The sequence below is a fragment of the Alternaria triticimaculans genome (assembly GCF_023758025.1).
Source record: "Alternaria triticimaculans strain BMP 0046 chromosome Unknown scaffold_8, whole genome shotgun sequence".
In the NCBI taxonomy this organism is placed as follows: Eukaryota; Fungi; Ascomycota; class Dothideomycetes; order Pleosporales; family Pleosporaceae; genus Alternaria; species Alternaria triticimaculans.
In genome coordinates, this window is record NW_026055965.1 from 1,563,817 (window position 1) to 1,589,738 (window position 25,922).

At 33.0% G+C, this 25,922-nt stretch overlaps 4 protein-coding genes across 4 annotated transcripts; all 4 read left to right on the forward strand.

Annotated features, from left to right (window-relative positions):
• Positions 1 to 229: 229 nt before the first annotated feature.
• Positions 230 to 940, forward strand: J4E78_006435 (uncharacterized protein; the record flags this gene model as incomplete). The annotated part of the gene is made up of 1 exon (XM_049367047.1): positions 230 to 940. One exon carries the CDS (start codon positions 230 to 232, stop codon positions 938 to 940), a length of 711 nt encoding a protein of 236 aa, XP_049221753.1.
• A 1,018-nt stretch (positions 941 to 1,958) lies between these two features.
• On the forward strand, positions 1,959 to 2,453 carry J4E78_006436 (uncharacterized protein; the record flags this gene model as incomplete). Its single annotated transcript, XM_049367048.1, has 1 exon — positions 1,959 to 2,453. One exon carries the CDS (start codon positions 1,959 to 1,961, stop codon positions 2,451 to 2,453), a length of 495 nt encoding a protein of 164 aa, XP_049221754.1.
• An 832-nt stretch (positions 2,454 to 3,285) lies between these two features.
• On the forward strand, positions 3,286 to 5,584 carry J4E78_006437 (uncharacterized protein; the record flags this gene model as incomplete). Its single annotated transcript, XM_049367049.1, has 3 exons — positions 3,286 to 3,294; positions 3,455 to 3,572; positions 3,636 to 5,584. 3 exons carry the CDS (start codon positions 3,286 to 3,288, stop codon positions 5,582 to 5,584), a joined length of 2,076 nt encoding a protein of 691 aa, XP_049221755.1.
• A 2,346-nt stretch (positions 5,585 to 7,930) lies between these two features.
• Positions 7,931 to 8,275, forward strand: J4E78_006438 (uncharacterized protein; the record flags this gene model as incomplete). The annotated part of the gene is given in 2 exon segments (XM_049367050.1): positions 7,931 to 7,936; positions 7,952 to 8,275. 2 exon segments carry the CDS (start codon positions 7,931 to 7,933, stop codon positions 8,273 to 8,275), a joined length of 330 nt encoding a protein of 109 aa, XP_049221756.1.
• Positions 8,276 to 25,922: the final 17,647 nt, after the last annotated feature.

Sequence of the window (25,922 nt, forward strand, 5' to 3'; positions counted from 1 at the left end):
ATGTGGGTGCCACATGGTGCGTCAGACTGCATGACGGGTGGCTCGAGTGCGGCAGGGGTAGCAGGTACCTTGAAGCTTCAAACCGGTTCCTGTTCCCAGGCCGCTTTTCTCTTATTAACGAATTGCGCCGCGGCTCTGGACTTGCAACAATTTCCGAAGCACCTTCAGCTCGTCACGCATCACCCGTCTAACTACTTCCCACCCACCCAAAGACCATCCAACCAGCACCATGGCGGACACAGTTGAAGAGACCAAGCAGTCTGTCTCCGGAGAGGGAAACGCGGATGCCAACGCCTCGGTAGGCGCAAAGGGCAGTGCGGAATCATCGAGTAAGAAAACCGAAAGGAAGACGCCGAAGAAGCTGGGCGGAAAGAAGCCTCAACAGCAGCCCACTCCTGACGCCACTCCTGCCCCCGAAAGCGATGGCGAAGGGAAAGCTGAGCAAGAGGACGCAGAATCCAAGAAGCAAACCAACGGCGGCGACGCTGACAACGAATCCGACGAACCCCAACAAGAAAAGTCAAAGTCGCAATCGAGACGCCGCCAGTCGCGTGGCCGTGGCCGACGGGGCGCAGACTCCGGTGCCGAGTCTGACGCGCGATCCGACGTGTCCCAATCTGGAGGCCGTCGCAACCGCCAGCGCCAAAAGAAGGGCGGCAAGGGCGGAGGTCCGCTAGACGACATCACCGAGAACGTCCCTGGAGGCGATGCCGTTGGTGGAGCCGGCGAAATGGTCCAAAACACTGCCGGCAACGCCGTCAACCAAGTTGGAGACACCGCTGGCAAGGCCCTCGGAGGTCTGACTGGCGGCGGCGGCGGTGAAGAGGAGGGTGGAAAGGACGGAGGTGAGCAGCTGAGGCTGCGCCTGGAACTCAACCTCGACATTGAGATCCAGTTGAAGGCCAAGATCCACGGTGATCTCACGCTTGGATTGCTGTAAGTCAAGCACGCAGTCGTTTGTCACCGAAGCCAAATGCTAATTTTGCGCAGTAACTAGAGGATGGCCGAGGATGAATGCACGAAACGCATCGATTGTTATATTGGGAGATCATAATGGCGTTCGGTTTGGAGTTTTGCATGTAGTGTTACGATACGTATTGCAGTATAATACGACACAATGAACAACTTGCACCACCATTCACTGCTGAATCATCGCGCTGGCATACTGATGGTGTTGGTATTTCTGTAATCTCCTACAACTTCGTCATGATCATCGCAGCGTCAGGGGATGTCTCTACTAGGCGTGCTATTACCAGGCCCTGTAATAATACCCCAGTAACCGAGAGCGCATGCGACGTCAACTCATTGAGCATGGAGTAAGGTATCCGAGCCTGAGTCTAAACTTGACAACTATTATGCCCAGGATCGAGTATTGCACAGCCGTTGCCCGCGAGATCAACGGTCCGCGTTAAGCGATCGGCGGGCGGACTAGCCACTCGCGTGGGCGCGAGACTGGTTATGCTTCGCCATCGCTGCGCGCGTCGTCAGCATGTGTGCAAATGTCGGGCGACTTGCAAAGACGCGCGCAGATGCATCGTCTTGACATACGTCACGCAGCGGCTGTCAACCCGATTGGGACAGCAATCGCTGGTGTCGCTCGATGGGGGCTTGACGTCATCCGTAGCGAGCCTGAAACGGTGAGACGGTACGACGGATGAAAAGACAGGGGTGCAAGCTTGCGGCGGCGGCGTCCTTGCTTTGGGGGCTACAGAGGACCAGGCCGTTGCGAGTAATCTTGTTTTTGGAGTGGAGCTGCCCGTACCAGTCGTGGCGTGCGTAGGCGTGTAGTAGCTCCGCTTGCTGCTCGACCTTGCTGACTTCACATCTTGCTCGCATCCATCGCCGTTACCTCGACACCTCTGCGCAATTCTTCACCTCCCTCACGCAGACAATCCCCATCCAGAACAGCCTCCTCCAATTGCCCGAGGCCTTGCATGATAGCAAGGATACCCGACGACATGGCCGACAAGGACTCCGACTATGAGAACCAGCCGCACGAGCGGTCGACGATGCAGCAGGAGAAGGCTGTGAACAAGGCCAAGCAGGACAAGCGCGAGGCGGGCCTGCAATCCGCCCGGTCGCGCTCCTCGTCGCGCCGCGCCCGCCGCAACCGCATCGAAGAAGACAAGAAGAACGGCAAATACATGCACACGACGTCGCTGGAAGCCCTCGAGGAAGCCGATGCAAACGGCGATCTCCAGAAGATGGGCATGTTCGAGCGTATCGGCCCGGACAGCACATCCATGGACGGGCCCGTCACATACGCCCGCGCCATGCGAGGCGAGATCCCCATGCGCGGCACCGACCCCAACCAGCCCTACCGCATGGAGCCGCAGCAAAAGGGCAGCGAGCTCAAGGACCAGGACGGACTGAAGCTGACACTCGAGGCGAATCTGGAGATTGAGATTGAACTCAAAGCGAGTATCCGCGGCGATTTGACTTTGAGCTTGTAGTAAGTCGACCCCTGCCTTCGCCCTTTCGCTTACATCGAGCCTATACATGACTGTACGAGCGAGCGAAGGCGACCAAGTGTCTCTAGAAGATGAGCATGGACGAGTGCTAATTGGCATCACGCAGCCAATAACACAACTATCGTTGCCCTCTTCCTTCGAATGACATTGTTCGCGTTCCCGCTCGCCGTGCAGTCCGGGCCTCGACCACCACCCCTCCTATCCTCCCCCCTCGTCTTTTCTTCTTCGCCAGCGTCCTGGCGAGACACGTAGTAACTGAACTTAACAGTGAATAGTGCTTGATGGATGTTGCATTCCCCCTCGTTCCACGACCGTCACGAACCCGCCCCGCAGCCGGCGCCGACCGCGACCAACGGGGCAGCGTTATATGGGGATACATGTTTGAGCGTTTAGGAGTTACACTGGTTGCCTTATAGGGGCTTGGATAGCATGCGACAATAAAAGAATCGATAATGACCACCCGTTTTGTTTGCCAGGCGGTCGCGTTCCATGCTGTGCATACTTTGGTACCGAATGCAGGCTGCGCCATGTTGCTTGGAGCTGCTTGTCAGCGCCTGCAGCTTGCAGCTGCGCATCGCCATACTGCATGTTGCGACAGACTGACATGCGCAGGGCAGAGGCTCGTACAGATATATCGAGGCCGACAAACCTGATAACCGGTAGATTTGCCATTGCGCTGGCCACGAAAAGGCTTCCCGGACCCTTTTCTCGATGAATTCAAAATACGTAAAACTGACCAGCGACCAGCGAGCAGAGCCAATAACCCGCTGTGCCATGCCTCTCCACACCGAGATGTCTGGTAACGAGAGCCACAATGGCGAGGGTCTCGTATGCGCGCAACCCGCAATATTGCGCGACTGACAGCTTCACACCACATCTCATATACGTACTGACAACTTAACCCACCTCATTCGAGAAGCCTCCCCCAGCAACCAGTCCTACTTCTCCGGAACAAGCCTGTCATCTTTCTTTCAAATACCCAGTTCGCCGACGACAAAATGGGTGCGTTCAGCGCTTTCGTTGCCCGCCGAATGGATCCCGAGGCCGCGGAGAATAGCGGCCTGCGGAGATGGCGCAGACGTGCGAATACGGTCGCGGGAGGTAAGTACATTCCGTGTGGGAAGACTTGGAACCATAGGGATGCTGACATGGCGTCGCGTAAAGGTCAGGACGGCCACGATGTCAAGGTATCTTGGGCCAAGCGGGCGGCGAAGGGTCTCTGGGAGCGTGTCCACAAAAGCGACAACCGATCGAAGGATACTGAGGCGACTGGGACTGCTTTGAGGCGCCATGGGAGCAGCGGACCTTCTACGGGGATGGGAACCCAGGAGCTGATATCTGCCCCTGTGGCTTCACCGATACCTGCACAGTATACGCAGGAAGACCAGCGCCCCGAGACCCAATCGTCGTCTCCGATAGCCGACCCGGTCTCCCCATCAGCGACCATTACCACCGCCCACTTCGGAAGCCCACTGACACGGTTTTCTCATCAAACACATGCGCGAAGTCCCACACCTGACTGGATCCCGGCCTCCACAAGCCCCCGGATCTCGGAGGTCTCTACCGCCATCGAGGCGCCCTCAGGTTCTGATTTATTCGTTGACCCCTACCACGAGCTCATCAACAGCATCGATCGATTTCACTTCGCTCTTCTTGTGGACTCCAGCACCATTGACAACATCTGCGGCGATATACGAGATGTACTTGAGATAACTAGCAATAACTTGCTGACCGTCGCATGCGACCTACAAAGGCTGCTGGTGATCTGGCGCAAGATCACCGGCAACGCAGCAAACGTTGCTGTGATTGAGGCGCTAGAACCATGGGCCCTTGTAAACAAGAAGTATGTCGCGAAAGCCTGCGTAGACATGAAGAAAGGACTCCAGTCCTATCGGGACTGGTCGGACATTGTGGCTCGCAACAAGATGATAGCCCAATCTCAGAACGCGATCAGTCATATGTGGTGCGCAGCCTTAACCCACAAGATGAAAGCGCTCGACGTGCTCGAAGCGCTGGACTTTGACGATGTTGCTGCTCAGGTGGAGTTTGTCATGGGGAAGTGCCTTGACGCTGAGGAGGAAGTCGCGACTCTAGGTGGACCAGCTGCACCTGCCAGCATGACTAACACCTCGCTGCCTAGCGCCATATCGAGCTGCCGCCGCACTTCGCCTTCATTGAGCAAGCGCCTGTTCACCACTCTGTCACGACCGCGATGTGGTTCGACCACCCCGCAAGCGAGCTCAATCCGCGACAGCCCACGAGCCTCGCAAACACCATCGCGATACCGGCAGTTATCCCAGTCGCCTACGCCTGCGCCATCACTCCCACCAGCTTCGGTGCAATACGGGAGCCAGCCTACTCTGACCGTAGCGAGCGCCCCCAGCCATGCCCAGCCTACATCAGCTAGGTCGAGGTCGACTGCGTCTACCACTGATGCGCCCAACTATGCCCGACCGACGAAGGCAAGCCTGGGATGGTGCCAACCGACAGCCAGCAACAGCAAGACTGTATCCAGCGTCGCAACAACTTCTCACTCGCGCCGTCCGGCTTCTTCAATTCACCGTCCCAGGGCGACTCGGGCACAACCCGAGAGAACTCCAAGCGATGATTACAGCGGCCCTTCACCTGATCTCGACCACGCTCCGCCCATCCCACCCAAGTCCATCAAGAGACTGATACCTAGAGCGTCCTCCCCGTTGCCCGCTCACCTACGCTCGGACTCAGCCCACTCTCTATTGCTGAACGACGTAGCCACTACTCGGCGTAGTACCTGCTCTTCAATCTATACTAACAGCAAGCTTCCGGTGAAGGCCAATGGCACGAGCAATCCAGTTTTCCTTCGACCTGCCGTAGCTGATGTGCAGACTGAGCATGACGCGAACACGATTCGCGTACCTACACCACGACCTATGCGCGACAAGCTCGCCGTCGGCGTCGATCACGGTCGGGATCCCAGCCCCAACACGTATGATATGGCGGTCAGAATGGATGAGATACGCGCGAGGATGAGTCGGATGACCGTAGACATCAAGGCAAGGAAGCTGGAAAAAGAGAAGAACGCCTCGACACAAGATGGACCAACGAAAGCTAGAGATGATCCGCTCGCCCAGTAAAGAAAACGAGGACCGAGATACACCAGACGCCAGATGTTCTTGTCGAAAGCGAACACCAATGAAGTGAACGTCTCCGCGGCTACCAGTTTCGCGTCCCATCCACCCATCGCACCCCGGCGTCCCCGGTGTCCCCGCAACCGAGCCCGAATGTGTGACTACGCGACCAGTTCCACTTGTGTCGAGTATTGAGTTTACAGGAAGCGAGAAGGTGTGATGTCTTAGAGTTGCCAAGTCTCACGGGAGCTATGCTGGCCTCGGCTCACACAGGAGCCTCAGACTGCGTTGTGAGGGCATATTGATCATCTTCGGTAATGCAGCTAATATTCACGCGCTTCTCATTCGACGGACTTTCCATAGCACGATAGCTCTTTTCCACGTCATTTTCACAAGCGTCTCGATCTCACGGCCCGTTCCCCTGCTGCACCTCGTCGTACCGAGCCCAGCGTGGTGATGCGACCACTGCGACCTATGAGATCGCAATTTAGGCTGTTGTACTCGTCATGTGATGTTGCTTTCCCCTCTTACTGGACCCAACATGGTTGACGAACTTGGACCACCTGTCCGCCACGCGCTTCGACCCTCACAGCTGGGTCGCCGAAGAGATGGCCTTCCCGAGATGATCTGCAGCAACAGCCTCATCATGGTCATAGCCAGCCTAGCGAAGCCTCGAATCACTGGAAATTTGGCCTTCGGCGGTGTCGATGCACTGGCGGCGCGAGTCTGGGCCCGAGCACGCACGCTGCAGCAACTCAAATAATCACTACCGTATTACTCTTCACGTCAACTCGTGTGATGCTATGTTGCCCAGGATAATCGAGACTTTGCCAAGTCGTTCGTGTCACTCCTCATGAACAGCAGCATTTACACTGACCGCTACTTGCAAAGCAATCCGTCTCTCCGTTCCACGTCTGCTTGTCCAAAGACCCATTCGAGGTGCGACGGCAACGGAACGGCCACACCGCCGACGTCCTCTCGCTTGGCAAGTATGCAGGGTTTGTAGCACGATATGCAGCTCAGTTCCGAGATCACCGATAGTGCGCTCCAAGGCGCGCGGCATCAAGAAAAGCTTCCACGAACCTGCAAGCACTTAAGGAAACCTTGAAACGCTTCGACTACGAGGTATAGACCAACTGGAGTGCCTGAAAGTAACGCGGCATCCCTTCAGGAAGACCAACCCTCAGCATGCCTCTCCAGAAGCCTCATCCTCAGGTTCAATCGCCCAAGTTTCAGCCTAAGACCAAGCCAGAACGGTTACAGGAAAGACGGCGCACTCTCCATAGCATCAGCGAGCTCAAAGCGACTGACGTTGCCACGCCTGAGTTCCGTCTCTTTGCTGCTGAGATGCAGAGGCCGCCGCGAGACCGGGAATGCGCCTCCAAAGCGGGAGAGGATGCTGGGACCGTGATAACACAACCAAGTCGATACCGACGATTGTCGAGTTTGGAGTGCTCTCAAGCCGAAGCTGCGGCTCCTGCATCGCTTTTGCATTCTACAGAACGCCACCAAGAACGGTACGAACAGAGCCTTCATGGTAGAGAGATGAACGTGGAGGAGGAAAGCTGGAACGCCCGACGAGAGCATTCAGGCTTTCATAACAGAGGGGCAGTAGCATCGCGGGAACGTCGCCGCCAGTCCGTGCAACACATGCCGCAAGATGGAAGTTATCCCAAGATGGAAAGGCAATCAGTGCGCTCTGCCTCACGGTCCAACCTTCGATCATACTCGAGTCATCCTCAGTTACTCACCAACGGCTATTCAATGAGCGGTTTCTCATCTTCCTCGTCGTCAAGCGTCACTCTTGACCGCCGATCCAGCGTTGGAACCATGAACAGCCAGTCATGTCCCTGGTCGCATAGTCTCGAGGCTAGCGATATATACACAAGTGCTGGATCCTTCAATCGCGCCTCAAAAGGAACGAACTCTGACTCGTTCGATAAACCGTTCAATACAGCTGAACTTCCACTGATTGCCGTTGCCACGCCATCGAGGCTGAGATATCGCCAAATGACCAGCCCGGCCCACGGGAGCCGCCCGCGACCGAACTCAGCAGGCCCGATGCAGCTGGAACTGACTGCACCTTCGGCATCGTTGCCTACCCAGCGCATTGCTCATGTTGAACCGTCACGACAGAACCAGAGACGCAGCATATCTCGCTCCGCTCATCAGCATCATCAAGGCGAAATGCGAAGAGCGCGTTCGGAGTCACTTGCTGCACTGACAGCTGCGCAACCGAGGTCGTGCGATCCGTGGCCTACATCGTCCTCGCGCACCAGCCCTTCACCAATTGAAGGCGCTCTGTCGCAGCATACGCACCGTTCATACCTCCATCGCCATGCCCAACCGGGCATGTATGTTGGCCCTCCGCAGCAGTACGTTTCGCCACCAACGATGGCTCATCACCCCAACATGGCTATGGCACCACACCGAAGTAGCCCTGCAGTCGGACGGCGCGCGATACCGACGCGCGAAAGCCTGTCGCAGTGGAACTCGGAACGTGAAGAAGCGAAGATGGGTCTCGGCGACATGCATCGCGCAGACATGAAGGAGAGGGTGCGACGCGCGAACGAGCTGGAGCTGGACAAAGAGCAGGAGCTGGTACACTTGGAGAAGAAAGCGAGTGGTGTTGCGCAAGAGGAAGCGCGAGGCTGCTTCGGCGCAATGCTGCGCCTGTTCAAAGCTAGTTCAGAATAATAATAACTACTATCTTGCTATTACGTAAATAGAGAGTATCTTAGAAAGTAAACTAAAATAGGTAATAAAAGAATTGTCTAGCTTTTTAATATTAGTTTTCTTTATATTAGCTACGTAGAATATATAGAAATAATATAAAAAAAAATAGTTAAGTTTTAATTAATAAGTACTACTTCTAGTAGTATATAAGTTACTCTATCTACTTAAAATCTAAAGTAATTCTAAATAGAATTAGCTACTTTACTTTCTAGCTATACTAAAAGATAGTATTTTAAATTTTTAGAGGTATAAAGCTATATATAAATCTTTAGATTTATACTAGCTACTTTTATAAAGCTTATACTAACTTATATAAGTAATTATATTATTATAAAAGAGAATTATACTTAATATATTATAGTTAGATTAGATATTCTTATTTTTTATATACTATATAGCTTTAATAAGCTATTAAGTACTAGCTTTATATAATATATAATAAGCGTAATCTACTCTACTATATATCTTCTCTATCTAAGAGCTTAGCTCTATTATGTAACTATACTATAGTAGAGTAATAAAAAGAAAGAGATATTTAAAAAGTTGTCTTTTTTAAAGCTATATATCTAAGCAACTAGACTAGCTAGAACTAAGATTTTTAGTGTTTTAAAAAGCTAAGAACGTCTTCTTTAGGTTAGTCTCTTTAGAATTTCGCTTAGTAAGCTTAAACTTGCGTAACGTTAGTAGTGTTTAAGTATACTAAAAAGCTCTACTCTTTTTAGCCTATATCTTTTTGTTTACACTATTAATTTCGCTAAGATTTTAATATGCTATTATATACACCTAGATCTATTACTAGTTTAAACTAGAAGTTATTCTATTTATTTTTGCAATAGTTATATTAAAAGGTTATTTTTTAAGCTTTTTGTATTATAAGCTAGCTAGATATAGTAACTAGTACTTAGTATACTAACTCTTAGCTCTTTTTACTACCTTATAATACCTAGGTAAGCTTTTAATATAGTTATCTATTAATTTTTATAGTATAGCTACCTACTTTTCTAGAATAGTAGTAGAAAATAAATCTACTACTTTCTTACTAGCTTCTACGTCTAAGAAGCTAGTAGATCTTCTTGCTAGCCTATTCTTTAGTAAACTCTAGACGTTTTCTATAGAATTTAGATCTAGGCTATAAGTAGAATACTTAAAGAGAGAAATTCTATTCTTTCTAAACTAATTAAAAATAGCTAGAGTTTTATAAATCTTAGCGTTATCTTACAAAAATTTCTACTCTAGATAGAAGAAGATATTAGCTTTCTAAATATAAAAAATTCTTTAAAAAATAATAAGAATTAACTAAGTTATAGTTATTTAAAGTTAAAATTAAAAGAATTCTTTCTTACCCCTTTTAAAAAGGGGTTTAACTATAGAAGTTAAAACCTCTCTTATATATCTTATATTTATAAAGCTTCTAGGCTCTTATAGAGTCTTTGTTATATATAACTTAGATCTTCTACCTATCTAGATAGCTCTCTAAACAGAGATAGTAATGTTGCAGGCTATAACTTAGTTAGTAAGCTAGCTAAAAATAATCTAAAAAACTAGAAAAATACTAGATTTTCTAGAGAATAATTTAGCTTATTTAAAATTTTTTTAAACGTACTAGTATTAGTTATAGAGACTTGTTTAGGTCTAGTCTTCTAATTTCTTCTCTTTCTAACGTATTCTTACCTAGCACTATGTCTACGCTATATAGAAGACTTGTCTAAAAATATAGCTTTATTAAAGTTTATATTTCTAATATTTTTAAGAGTCTTCTTAGCGTATTTTCTTTTAAATAAAGCCTTTTCTTTATTTAAAAGCTGCTTTTTCTTAGTAGTAGAAATAGAGTATTTCTCTACTCTTAATAGGCGTTATAGAGATCTAGTAGAGAAGTCTAGATTATTCTCTTCTAGAATACGTTAATTTATCTTTTTAGAACTACGTTCTAGATCTCTATTAACTACTCTAGTAGCTCTTTTAGAGATTTTTAAAAGCTAGTCTAGTTTAGGCTTAGAAAGAGTAGTAGAAGTATTTTTTTTCTTTTTAATACGTTATAGAGCGTTTGTAATAGACTTAGAAGACTTTTCTAGTATAGTACTAATAGTACTAGTAGATAGCTATTATAAAGATAGAGTGTAAACTTATTTTTTAAATTTCGAAAGTTCTACTAACATAGAGAGAATATAGAGAAGAGAAAAGTTAGACTTAGAAAGAGAAAAATATATAGAATAAGACTAAAAGAAGCTTACGTAATTTTAGCGTCTTTTTTTAGTATACTTTTTTTTCTTTTAATTTTTTAAAATTATTTAGATAAGAAACTATAGTTAAAATTCTTCTTACGTAAGTATTATATAAGCTAGTATTACGTAATTTTTTTTAGAACTTTTTACACGCTAGTTAAAAAGATGTAGCTATATTAAACTAGGCTTTTTTTTTACTCTATATTTAACGTTACTTTTCTTCTTATACCTACTTACTAAGCAAAAGCATAGATAAGCTAACTTAAAGAGAAAGTTCTTAGCTTTCTAGAAAACTAAAAATCTTAGTTCTAGCTAGTCTAGTTATTTAGATATATAGCTTTAAAAAAGATTACTTTTTAAATATCTTTTTCTTTTTGTTACTCTACTATACTATATATAATACTTATTTACTTATAATTAATCTTTATACTTATACTAGCTATTTAGTTTTAAGATTTAAAATTTTTAAACTTTCTTACTATATTATTTTATATATAGATAGAGTATATCTAGTTATATAATATACTTTAATTCTAGCTTTTAATAATTAATATTTAGTATAGTTATAAGATTTAAAAGAAAAATAGTCTATTTTTAAAAACTTTTAAATCTTTATTTTCTTTCTATCTTTAGTTATAATACTAAAATAGAATCTAGAAAAACTCTATTATAGTAAAAATATTATATATAAAGCTAGTACTTAAAAAAATATAGTAAAGTTAAAATTATAAAAAAAAGTAACTAAATTTTATAATATAAAAATATTTAAAAAATAAATATTAAGACTTAAGAATTTATTTAGTAAAAATATTAAAACTTTAATTTTAATAAAATAAATATTAAAACTTTAGCTTTTTTTTATAATAACTAAATACTTAACTCTTAGTATTTAATTAATAATATAGATTTATAGTAAGCTTAAATAATTTACTATAAATAATAAAGTATAATATTATAGTATTACTATTTATTATAATAGATATTTAAGTACCTATTAAGTTAATTACGTACTTTCTTTCTTTTATACTAGTATTTTACGCGCTTATCTATATATATTATACTACTTTTATCTAATTTTATAAAAGTAGTAATTATAATTCTAATTACTTAAATCTATTATTTCTAGCTTAATTTTCTTTATAGTTATAAGCCTAGCGCTTTAAAATATAGATTTTATTTTTTTTATATAATAATAATACTATAAATAAGATATTTAGCTACTTTTCTAATCTTTATTTAAACTCTCTTTTTATAATAAGTAAAGTAACTAACTATTACTAGCTTTCTATATATAAACTATATATACCTACTATAGTATTTTTATATTAACTATTTATATCTATAGTAGCGCTTTTCTTTAATAACTCTAAGTATATTAGTAATATATACACTACTTACTATCTCTCTAATAAGTAGCTATAAGTAACTATAGCTTCTTAGTAAGCTTAATACTTATTCTAATAAGTAGCGTAATTTTTAAAAAATACTCTACTTAGTCTAAGTAGTTTATATAGCTTAAATTTAATATATACTTTTTAGAAGTATAAAAGAAAATTAATTTAGTAATAGTTTTTTCTAGAAATAACTTTTTTAAAGCTTTTAATTATTCTATTTATCTAGAAGAGAAAGCTAGTAAGTATAATAAGAAAGCGCTCTAGAAGAAGAAACTAGTAGTATAGAAGCTTAAATTTACTTTTTTAGTAAGTATTTAAAGTAGACTTAGAAAGCTTAAGAAGTAGATTAATATAACTATTAATCTACTTCTACTACTTCTAGTATAGATTAAGCTAGCTAAGAGTAATAACTAGTTTTTTTATATAATTATAAAGTTTTTTAAAATATAACTATAGTTTTATAATAATATAACTAAAAAGTAAATTAAAAAAAACTTTTATACTTACTTAGATAAGACTAAGCTAGTAAAGACTAATCTAGAGTAGTAGTACTATAAGTAGAATATACTCTATATATATATAAAAACTTATAAGCTTTCTAAAGTAGATAGTATACTTACTATCTATAATTTCTTTAATACGCTAATATCTAGAATAGCTATAAACTAGGTTATTTAGATAAAGTATAATATAATTACTACTTAAGTACTTAGTGTAAAGATCTTTATACTTTCTTAGCTTAGAATTTTTTTTTTAGTACTTATATAGTATTAGATAGCTTACTCTAAGTTATATAAAATCTTTATTTCTATTAGAAAAGCTTTATCTACTAATAAAGCTAGCGCTAAGTTTAAATTACTAAACTAAGCTAAGTCTACTATCTACTCTTATACTACTCTAGAGTTTTAGATCTACTACTAGCTTATTAAAAAGTACTATAATATACTTACTACTATTAGAGCTAAGTAGAAGTGCCTCTAATAGCTCTTATAAAAAGATAAAAATACTATTATTAAATACTTAAGTATAAAATACTTTAAAAAGATATATATAAAGCTTATAAATAAAATATACTTTATTCTAAGTCTTATAGAAAGCTTATATAATAATAATAAGTACTTTAGAAGTATAGTTACTATACTTCTTAATCTAGGTATATTTTAGCTAATACTAGATATTTACTCTACTATAAACTATAACGCTTACTTTCTTTTAGCTAGTACTATTCTTAATAATAGAGTAGTAATCTACTTAGTTAACTACTTCTCTCTATTAGTATTAGATATATAAACTTTAAGTTAAAGTCTACTATAAGTAGTTTATACTATTTTAGTTTTTAGTACTTACTTAGGTTAAAGTCTATAAGATTTTCTAACTTTATTATATAAAGAATTAGAGTTAGATTCTTTACTTTTGCTAACAAATTACTAGCGCCTACACTAGCTATCTACTACGTTTCTTTATTCTTTATAGCTATAATTATTTACTCTTAACTATTAAAATATATCTTTAGATTTTAATAGTAGTATTATAATTATATACGCTCTTTTTCTTAATACTTACTACGCTCTATACACTATTATATATTATTATTAGAGTTATGCTAATATAAAGAGTTAAAGTTTATATATAACTCTAAGTAGACTATATAGATATCTTATAGTATATTAAGAACACTAAGTTTATATACGTTACTTTTCTACCTACTCTTTAGTGTTAGTACTTTTATATATACTTTATAATAGATAGACTTACTATATAATATCTAGCGCTTCTATTTACTAATTACTAGTCTTAGTATTATTATTACTATAGCGCACGCTTACGTTACGCCTACTACCTACTATAGTAAGCCTATACTAAGTATTATAAGTTACCTCTACTTACTTAAGATATACCTTATCTTAGCGTAATAAATTAATACTTATAATACTTTATAGTTTACCTATATATAGCGTATCTATTATTTTTCTTATTAACGCTACTATATTAAATATATAGATTTTGTTTTTTAAGTTTATATAACGCTATATAGATTACTTTATTTATATTATTATAATATCTATATAAATTACTCTATTTATATTATTATAACGCTTATACTAGTTACTTTATTTACACTCTTACTACGCCTACACTATTATCTTACTTAAGTTTCTACACTATCTTTACTAGTTCTCTAATCTATACTTTTATAATACTTATAGAGTTTATATTCTTTTAGTTTTTACTTTACTAGTATAGGTTATCTAATCTTTATTACTATATTATTACGTATATTAGTATACTTCTTTTACTTTATTTTAACTATAAGTATTTCTATCTATATTATTAAAGTGTATATATTAATCTTTTATTTATATTATCTAACGCTAGTCTACCTAGCGCGTAAGATTAGAGAACGCTAATAGTCTTACTAAGATAATTATATTATGTCTTACTCTATAGAAGACTAAGAGTAAGTATACTATATTTCTAGAGAATAACTTAATCTACTATAATAGAGTATTAGAAAAATAATATATATAGTTCTTTCTTATAAGTTATCTTAACTACGTAGATTATTATACCTATTTTATCTAACTATATACGTAGAGTACTTTTATACTATCTTTTCTAATTTCTAGTTTTCTATTATACTCTTCTCTATAGTTAGCTTATACTTCTACTATACTTATTCTTTAACTCTACTTAGCTTTTATTAAATATTAAATTCTATTCTATTACTAATCTTCTTTACTAGAGCTTACTAGAATAAATAAATCTAGTAATAATAGTTCTTGCTAGAGTTTAGTAGTCTAATTATTATATTCTAAAGCGCTTATATCTATATTCTTCTTATCTTTCTTCTCTAAACTATTATTTTTATTCTTACTTTTATCTATTTTATAAATCTTACTATAAGCTATATTTATTACTATTTTAATACTTAGTATAGCTTTTCTAGTAATTAGTGCTTTTTTAATACTTTTTAGGTCTAGCTACTTTTCTAATACTTAACTAGCTTTATATATATTAGACTTTTTTTTTCTTACTAGCTAAAGAAATAGATCTAACTTATCTATATATAATATACGTTTAAACTATTAGTTTAATATTTTCTTATATAGAATAAGAAGTAAACTACTCTAATCTAAGTTTTATATAATTATATACTACTACGTTACTAGTTTAAGTCTTACGTAGAATACCTTATAGTTTACTCTAGATAGTAAATAGTAGACTAGCTAAATAAGTTCTATAATAGCTTTACTCTATACTTAGTCTTTACTATAATAGTTATGTATAATATTTCTACTAGCGCGCTTATCTTCTAGTTAGATCTACTCTATTTTATATATATACGCCTATCTAAGTAATACTATTATCTATTATATACTAATATAGATAGCTACTATTACTATTTTATACTTTATATATATATTTTACGTAAAGTAGAAGTTTTAGTTTACCTTATCTTCTAGTAAACCTAACTATATTAAGTTTTAGAATATAGACTCTAAATTCTAAAAAATATAGTACGTATACTCTAATACTAGACTTAATATTCTTTTATACTTAGACTAGAAGAATAAGTATATAAGAATATAGAGTCTAAAAGAATATAAAGTTTATAGAGATATAAAGTTCTTATAAGAATATAGAGTTCTTATAATATATAAACTATACACTAGATTTTAATTTTAGCGTATAATTAGATTAAAATATCTTTAATTAATTTCTATAATAGAGTATAGTTTACTTAATATTACTCTATTATCTATTTATAAGGTAATAGAATAGAAGACTTTAGAAGAATTTAGAAAAGTTCTTTATATTTCTCTATATAATAGGTATATAACGTTATATAGATATTATAATATAAAATTATCTATAGATAGTACGTAATAAAGCTTTTTATATACCTCTAAGTTAGTTAATCTATAAACTTAGAACTCTAATATTATTATCTAATCTATCTCTACCTTTAATAATTCTATCTACTATTCTCTATATACTTCTAATATATAATAGTGTAAAGAGTAGATTATAGCTATCTACTTTATTATCTATTAATATCTCTAATACTAACTAGTCTAGTAGTAAATCTTCTAATATATACGCTATGTATAGAGGCTTAATTACTAATATAGTATCTTATATAGTTAAATTATATACTACTAGTATTTTAACCTACTAATTAAATTAAGTAATAGTTAGGCTAGTCTTAATATACGCGTTATTAACTAGTTATTATAGAAATAATATAAATACGCCTATTCTAAATCTTACCTTAAGTAGACACTACTATCTTCTTATGTCTAACTCTTTTCTAAACTTTTACTAATTCTCTTTATTAGTTTTCTTTATTACTAGGTATCTATTTATAAACTTATATAATTAGGTAAATAGATATTTCTTTATAACTATAGCATATCTATAATCTCTTCTATCTATAGATATTACTCTACTTTATACTAAAGCTTAGAAATACTTATACTCTATAGTTAACACTACTATTATCTATTAATATTATATTTTACTAGTAATTCTAATAGCGTAACTACGTCTAGTAGAAACTATTAGGTAATTAAATTAGGTAGTATCTTTATCTATAAGGCTAGACTTAGTATAGAAAATAGACGTTTTTTATAATAAAACTAGACAGTTCTCTAGCTAGATACCTAGTATATCTATACTTATATATAACTATAAACTAGCTATATTATCTAAGTCTAGAAGTTAGTTAATTATATTAGTAAATAAACGTTTCTCTTAGCTATATTAGATACGCTAGTACTTTAACAGCGTTTTCTATTCTTATATATACTTAGCTATTATAACTACTACTACTTTTATAATTATATTACCTATAACTCTAATACTAGTACTAGGTAAATATTACGTAAATAACTAATATTACTACTTATTAGAATTAACTATAATATTATTATCTTACGCTTTTAAGAGCTCTTATATACTTACTATAGTATATACTATTACCTTCTCTAGTTACTTCTTTAACTTTCTATTAACTTCTCTAGTAGTTATCTTCTCTTTTCTACGCTTTCTCTTACTACTTATATTACTATTATATATTTTATCTATATTATTCTTATCTTTATTTATATTAAGTATTTTATCTACTAGTATATTATACGCTTAGCTTATAAACTATAGTACTTTCTTTTTATTAACTTTATAATAGATCTACTATAACGCTACGTCTAGTAAGATAGTAATAAATACTTTATAGTTCTAGAAACGCGTATCTAGTAATATATATAATATACCTATCTATAATCTTACCTAGTACACGCTATCTAATAATACTTTTATATTCTTATTATTCTTAACTATACTAAATATTAAGTATAGAGTTTTTTATATTATATTAAAAATAATAGTATATTATAGTACTCTATATTATATATTAGGTAACTATACGCGTATCTTAGCGCTTTTCTATTTTAGTATTAGCTATAGGCTAAAATCTTTATATTAACACTTAACTAAAAATATCTACTTCTACTATTAGCTTCTATTATAGAGTAATCTAAATATATTATTACTAACTATAAAAACTATATCTTTATTTACGTACTTTACTTCTATACTCTTTTACCTAGTAAAGTCTTATTATATTTTAATAAAGAGTATTATAAAAAGATAAACTCTTAAAAGTATTATAATATCTAAGCTTCTATTAATAATCTACTTAACTAGCACTTCTTTTATATAAAGTATAAAAACTTTATTATTTCTTTAATACTAATTAAGCGTATTACTAAGCTTAAGCTATATAAGAGTTCTTACTAATATAAGCGCTACCTAATAATTATTACTAGTAATAATATACGCTATAATATATACTAATACCTTTAAATATTATACTATCTTAACACTTTTTTAAACCTAAGCTAATCTAGTAAAAAGCTCTAGTATAATATCTAAGTTAATATTCTAGTATTATAGTAGTTCTTTAAATCTATCTCTTTCTAATACTACTATCTTAGACTTATATAAAAGTTTCTAGTTTCTATTCTCTATAAGTATATAAACGCTATATTAAGCTATATTAAACTATTTACTATAGAATTTCTATTCTTTACACTATCTACTATCTTACTTAAACTATACTCTTCTACTACTACTACTAATAGCTTTACTATAACACTAATAATAAATAATAAAGTTATATAATATTTATAAGGCTAGCTTAGAAACGCTTTAAAGTAGGTAGAGAAGACTTAAGAGTAATAGCTTATATCTCTACTAGGCGCACTTTCTATATAAACTAATCTCTAGATTACTAGTATTAGCTTTATATATATATTTAAGAATTTTAATATCTAGGCTAAAGCTATAGCCTATGTTATAGTGTCTTTAAGTTATATAAAACTTTATTTAGTCTACTTATATAATATAGTAAAAGGTATAGTTAGTATCTAGTAGAATATTATAGTAGAGTTATTACGCTTTACTTATATTTATATTATATAAGAGTCTTATACTAATATTCTATTATTTCTATTTAAGCTCTACTAAGTAAATAATCTCTACTATATACTCTTATTATAGAAGATATTTCTATTTTTCTACTATATTTTTAAACTAAATTAGAAATAACTATTAACTCTAGCTCTTTAACTACACTAAGAGTATATTTAGAAAGTAATTTTATATTTTCTAAATATAATTAAGCTAAGTACTCTAGACGCTAAATAATAATATAAACATACTACTTTATCTCTACTTAAGTTTCTCTACTATACTTTCTAGATTAGTTTTATTAAGTAAACTAACTAGCGTAAAGATAGTAAACTTACTCTAACTTACTTAGTTACCTTTTTTACGTTATTACTATTAAAGAATAGGTTTCTTAAAGTATATAACTTTACTATCTATATATTTAGTATTAAGAAGATGTGCTAGTTTATAGCTTTATAGAAACTTTAAAATAAGTTTTTACTACTAATCTCTACGCCTAAGAAAATCTCTTTACTAATTCTATTTTATATATTATTTACTACTAGTACTACTACTATAGCTAAAGAGGTAGACGTTTTTATAGAGAACTTAGACGCTTCTCTAGAGAACTCTTATATAACTAAAGAAAAGAATTATACTCTAGCTAATTAGTTTTATATATAGATATATAACTATATAATAATAGAGTATTCTACTATAATAGCTTAGCTTATTAATACTGCGTATACGTTAAGCTACTTCTACTATAGTAAGAACCTAAACGTCTTTATTTATTAGAATAGAAATAATATTACTATTTATAAATTATATATAAACTTTACTAAATTTATATATATTATATATAAAAAGTATAATAAGGTATTTTATATTCTCTATAAGCTTACCTATATTACTAACTACGCTAGCTTTTTCTTTATTTCTTAGAATAAGCTTATAGATAATAGTAAGAACATCTTACTAAAGTATAGTATATTTAGCTCTAGTAACGTAAAGCTTTAATTTAGAAAAAACTTTATTATCTAATAGCTTTTAAATAGTATTAGTAAGAACTAGTTTAAAATATTTTAGATTATAGACTTAGGCAGCTATATAGAAGTAGAGTATTACTATAACTTAGTATAAGAGTTTCTCTAATATCTTCTTTACCTTATCTACTTTATAAGTAGATAATCTACTTATAGTATAAAGCTACTTAGCGTATAGCTTAAAAATAGTCTAGTTATAGATATAAGAAACGTTTTTCTATATAATAGACTTATTATAATTATACCTTACTATTATAAAAGCTATAATATAAATAAGTCTATAAAGATAATATACTAATTTCTTTCTAAAGAAATTAGTAGTTTTTTTATATAGTATAGTTAGCTAGTATAGCTTTTTTATTTTACTATTTAGTTCTAGCATTAACTAGACTTACGTAACTACTACTTCTATTAAGTAAAAAGCCTACTACTATAGCTAAATAAAGTTAGAAAATAATATACTTTATTCTAACTTCTTAGTAAAGTAATATATTAGGCTATAAGTTACTAGATTAGTAAAGAGATTAATATTAGCACTATATAGTATCTTATTATTATATTTAGTTATAAGCTTAATAGTAGTAATAGTATACCTAGAGAGCTTACTAAAAAAGACGTAGAAGACATTTATAATAAAGTAGAAGTAGAGTTATAAAAAATATAAGCTAGCTACTCTATTAAGATAGCTAGTATAGTATATACTATTAAAGTTAGTAGAGTATTTAGTTACTAATTTAACTAGCTTAGTAGTTACTTTAATACTTTAACTTACTAGTATTATACTTTTATATTTAGTCTAATATCTAAAGTTACTATTACTTCTTAAGTTATACTTAATACTACTACGCTTATAAAATAGGTAGAGTAAAAGTCTACTAACTATACTTACTTATTATAAGTAACGTTTATACTAATATTCTAGTTCTAAAGCTTATAGAAAGAGGTTATCTAAGCTATTATATATAGTAAACCTACTATTATTTATATTACTAGTATAAAGTTTAGAAAATCTCTTATATTTATATTATCTATCTATTTCTTTAGATACTACTAGACTATTATTATTATTTCTCTAGCTGCCTTATAAGATAATATATTCTAATAATACTAGAGTTTATAGATTTCTATAACTATATAGCATAGTAGTAGTTATAATAAGTTAGTGTCTATTATTATAGCTACACTAAAGAGCCTATTATATAAGCTTTTTCTAAAGTTTATCTACTATTAAACTACTCTTAGCGTTCTTAAGAAAATAGTAGTAGATAAATTCTATTATATAATTCTTCTAGATATAGGTTACTATTAATATCTAATAAACCTACGTACTTTAGCGTAGTTTAATATATAACTTACTTTCTTATTAGTAATAATACTAGTAAGTAAGTAAAGTAAGGCTTTTTAACTAATAGGCTTACTTAGTAATACTACTCTAATCTAGAAGCTAATAATACGCTTAAATATATAATACTCTATTTAGTATATTAGTAGCTCTACGTAATAGAGTATATAAAAGATAGTAGTATATATAAATAGTAAATTAGGTATATATATAAAGTAGATTATATACATTAAATACGCTTACACTATAGATAACTTAGCTAAGAAACTCTATTACTAAAAGTTCTATAGTTAAATATTAGATAATAATAAAGCTTATAATATAAATAGATTTTATAAATATTTAACTAGCTATCTAATAGCTATAATAGTATATACTAAAGGCTTTTATATCTCTAGTATTTAGTAAGTAAGCTAATTTAGATTATCTACTTTACTTATTTTATATAATTAGAAAATAGAAAAAGATAGCTAAGATAGAGAAGAATATAAAGTAGTTCTTATTATATTAAATAGAATACCTAGCTAGTACTACTTAAAAACTAATAATATAACCTATAAACTAATTAATATATATATATAGTATAGCTAGCTAGTATTATAATACTAGCGTTATGTACTTAATAATTATTTTAATAGTAATATAAAACGTACTATATACCTATAATATAAAAGTTAGTATAATATATATAAAGAGTAATTCTACTAAGACTAGTTATACTAATAACGTCTACTAAATAGGTATAATATCTACTTATAAGGCACTACTACTAGTAAATTAAGTCTACTACGTACTCTAGTTAGAGAGCCTAAAGAAATAGTTTCTTTTATATTTTATTTCTCTAGTAGCTAACTAACTATGTTATCTCTAGCGTACGTACTCTTAATAAGTAAACTAGAAAATAGCTTATCTTTAGCCTTAACTAATATATTAGAGATTAGTGTACCTACTACTAGATAACTTCTACTAGCTTTTATACTACTAAGCGTAGGTTCTAGCTCTACCTATAGTAATATACTATATAAGAAAAACTATAGCTAAATTAAACTAAGCTAATTATTAATAATAGAGCTACCTTTAAGCTTTATAATAGTACTTAAATAAGTAAGATAAGAATAAGAGTTATAATATAATAGCTATATAAGTATCTTTAAAGAATAGCTATAAAAAAAGCTATTTAAAATTAAAATACTAGCTATATAATAGTTTTAGTTACTATATTATATTATCTACTTTTTAACTAGAAAATAGTATTAATACTCTAAGAGTAAATATAAAGCGTTTATAGATAGTGTTATAAAAGCGTATTATATATATATAGAAAATAAGTAGAGGTTAAACTAATATTAGTAGTGTTTCTTACCTATAAATTATTACCTAAAGTAGTAAGTTCTAGATATAACTAGAGTAAGTATACGTATATAGAGAAAGAATCTATACTCTAACTAATACGCTATATAAGATACTTAGGCTTAGCTATAAAAGTATAATACACTAGTATACGTAGCTTAGATTAAATATATCTAAGAAAGTAAAGAAGAGTTATAGTTATCTAATAATAATAAGTAGTTTTAATATTACTTTAGTAAAGTAGAAAACTTTAGAAATAACTATAAAGCTAGATATATTATATTAGAACTAAACTAAGTTATAAAGAATCTAGTAAACGCTAAAGAGAGAAGTAAAGAAGAAGAATAAAAGATAACTATATATACTAGAAGATACGCCTAGCTAATAGTAAAGTATAGAATATATATTCTAGAGAGTAACTAGAGAGATTTTCTATATACCTCTATATAAGTAGTAGTTCTAGAGATTATAGTAGTAGTTACGTATCTATCTAACTACGTTTCTATCTTTTATTTATTCTAAGTCTATACTTAAAATATTATTACTTATTAAAATATTTCTAATATAAAGAAAGCTACTTATAAAGTATAGAATCTATAGAATAATTATAAAATAGAGATTAGAATAAAAGATAGCTAGATTTAAGTGTATAGTAATAAACTAAAGGTCTAATAATATAATATTATCTATAGATATAGGTACTATAAAGAAATATAAAAAAGTTATAACACTAGTAAGAGCTTAAACCTAATAGTCTAACTCTTACCTTTTTAACTTTAGTAACTTAATAATAACTACTCTATAACTACTAATCTCTTTAGTATAATAAGTAATTAAAACTAATAATAATTATGCACTCTACTACTAAATATAAGTATAAGTATTATAATATACGTCTAAGATTATTACTAATTACTACTTTAGTTCTTACGCTACTTTTATAACCTAAGACGCTAGTATAGATAAGTTTACGCTACTATAACTACGCTACGCTACTTTACTTTCTCTAAAACCTTTCTAGATACCTCTAATATACTTATAATACTTTTCTAAGTACCTCTATATAGAGACTATAGAAAGTTATAGTAAAGAACTTTAAAAATAGATATTAGCTAACTCTAATAGTAAATAGAAAAAAGATCTACTTTCTATAAAATATAGACTACGCGCTATACTACTAAAGAAGAAGAAAAGTAGAATTACTAAGTATATCTTTATACTAAATACCTAAGAAAGTACTTAGAAAAGTTTTCTAATAACTTCTATTATAGAAAGCGTACTAACTATAATATAACTAAAGAAAATAATAATAAATTTATATAAGGTTTAATAAATAGAGTATTAGATACTATCTCTAAGATACCTAATAGTAAGTAGTATACCTAGTATATTACTATATTTTTTATATATTAGGTCTATATAAGAAAGTTTTCTAATTACTTCTATTATAAAGATATTTCTAATAATAATATAGGTCTAGAAGCTCTAGACGTACTTATATAAGATACACTAGAGGCACCTTTAGTAACTATTCTAGAAACTTTATAAGATAGCACTAAGCGTAGCTAGTATATTAATAACTTTACTATATCTTAGGTATACTTAGAAAAGTTTTCTACTAACCTCTATTATAGTAACCTATTAGAACTAGAAAGTAATAATAATAATAATAATTTTCTAAAGTCTACTACTAATATTATAATCTAGAATAAAAGTGTTTTAGATTCTAAGATTAATAAAGATAATAGCGCTATAGATAGTAATAAAAACCTAAAATATAAACTAAGTAGAAATTTCTATAAATCTATTATTAGTAATATTACTCTAAATACACTTAGAAGACGTAACTTAACTAACTAGGTTAAGTAACTCTATAAGTTTACTAGTTAAGTTCTCTAGATTATAAATACTTAGTTTATTAATCTTACTATTAATAACTATTAGATAGTTAAAGCCTATAATAATCTTAGTAAGCACGTTTTACTATATAGTATTAGAGGTATTAGAATTAAAGGCGCTCTAGACGCTAAGACTTCTAGTAATAGTACCTTTATAGTTATAGCTTCTAAGAATAAAATATAGAATTAGCCTATTAAAGTATACTAGATCTACTTCTTATTTTCTATTAAAGTAGTTATTTTAACGTCTAATAATAGTATATTTAATATTATAAAGATTAGAAAGAGTGCTGCCTATAATACTATACTCTAGGTTCTTACTAAGATTATAGTTAAAAACTATTAACTAGTTAAGAAATAAGAGCTTATAAAGCACCTATAGAGCTAGAAGAAGAATATAAGTATTTAGGTCTTAGAGACCTTTATATAAAACGCTATATTAAATATATTACTAAAGAACACCTAGACTATAGTAAAGTTAACTATTAGCTTAGTCTAGAAGAAAAAGAAGTTTACTTTATGTAATTAAATTTATTAAGTATTTATTATAAGTAATAGTATATATATATATAAGAATAAGTATAAAGTATAGAGCTTCTATAGTCTACTTATAATTAGATAGATTAAATAATTATAGAGGCTTAGCGCACTAAGCTCTTAGGCTAATATTTTAATATTTTTAATTTTTTGCTAAAGATTACTTTAGTACTATAATCTATTAACGCAACGCCTATTTATAAACGTCTATTAAAACCTCTATAAAAAGTTCTTAGTACTAAAATGCTTAGGTGTGTATACTAGGTGTAATAAAACTACTATTAAAGTATTCTCTTATTCTCTATTATCTACTTCTTTTATCTTAATAGTAAGTACTCTTCTTTTCTTAATATATATTACTAACTAAATAGATTATTATGTTAATACGCTTTAATAGCCTATTAGTATTAGATATATAGACTTTAAGTTAAAGTCTACTATAAGTAGTTTATACTACTTTAGTTTTTAGTACTTACTTAGGTTAAAGTCTATAAGATTCTCTAGATAATATCTAGGTTAAAGTTCTAAACTTTAATTATCTTATAAGTATTTTATAACTACTAATTCTTTTAACTTTATATAAAGTAGATATACTTCTATATAAGTAATAATATACTTATATATTTTACATAATCTTAACTATAGAGTAAGATACCTACTAGCCTATAGTTAGAGTGCACGTAAGTACTAAGAACTATTTACTTCTTATCTAGATACAAAACCTTTACTATCTAACTCTAATATTAAACTTTACTATCTAGGCTAGATATAAAACCTTTCTACCTCTACATAATATGTACCTTTAGTATCTATACCTAATATAAACCTATTGCATTTATTTAAGTAATAAAACCTTTATCTTAAATATTACTATATCTAAGTATAAACCTATTATAAAATTTATTACCTTAGTTTTTCTATTCTACGCGCGTAATAAGTAGACTAGAGTTTATAATAAAACGTAATATATTATATATATATAATAGTAGTATATTACGTAGAGAGTATATTAGAATAGATAAGTTTAGCTTATGTTAGATTATTTTATATATAAAGGTCTTTGTAGAAGGTAGAAGATGTACTAGAATATAACTACTATATGTATAGAAGAAAGTCTACATTATATAAGCGTAATATATATTCTAGAATAGAGTTATTATTTCTCTATTCTAGCTACTATATACTAAAGCTTATTAATTATTCTTTGCCTTACTATTAATAGTAAGTATACTATTAGCATCTAAATTAGCATAGTTAACTTTAGTAGTATTATTAGTATTAATAATAGTTTTATAGCTTTTAGTAACCTTATAGAGTATACTTTTACTTACCTTAATATAACTATAGAGTTAAGCTACTTTTGCTTTAG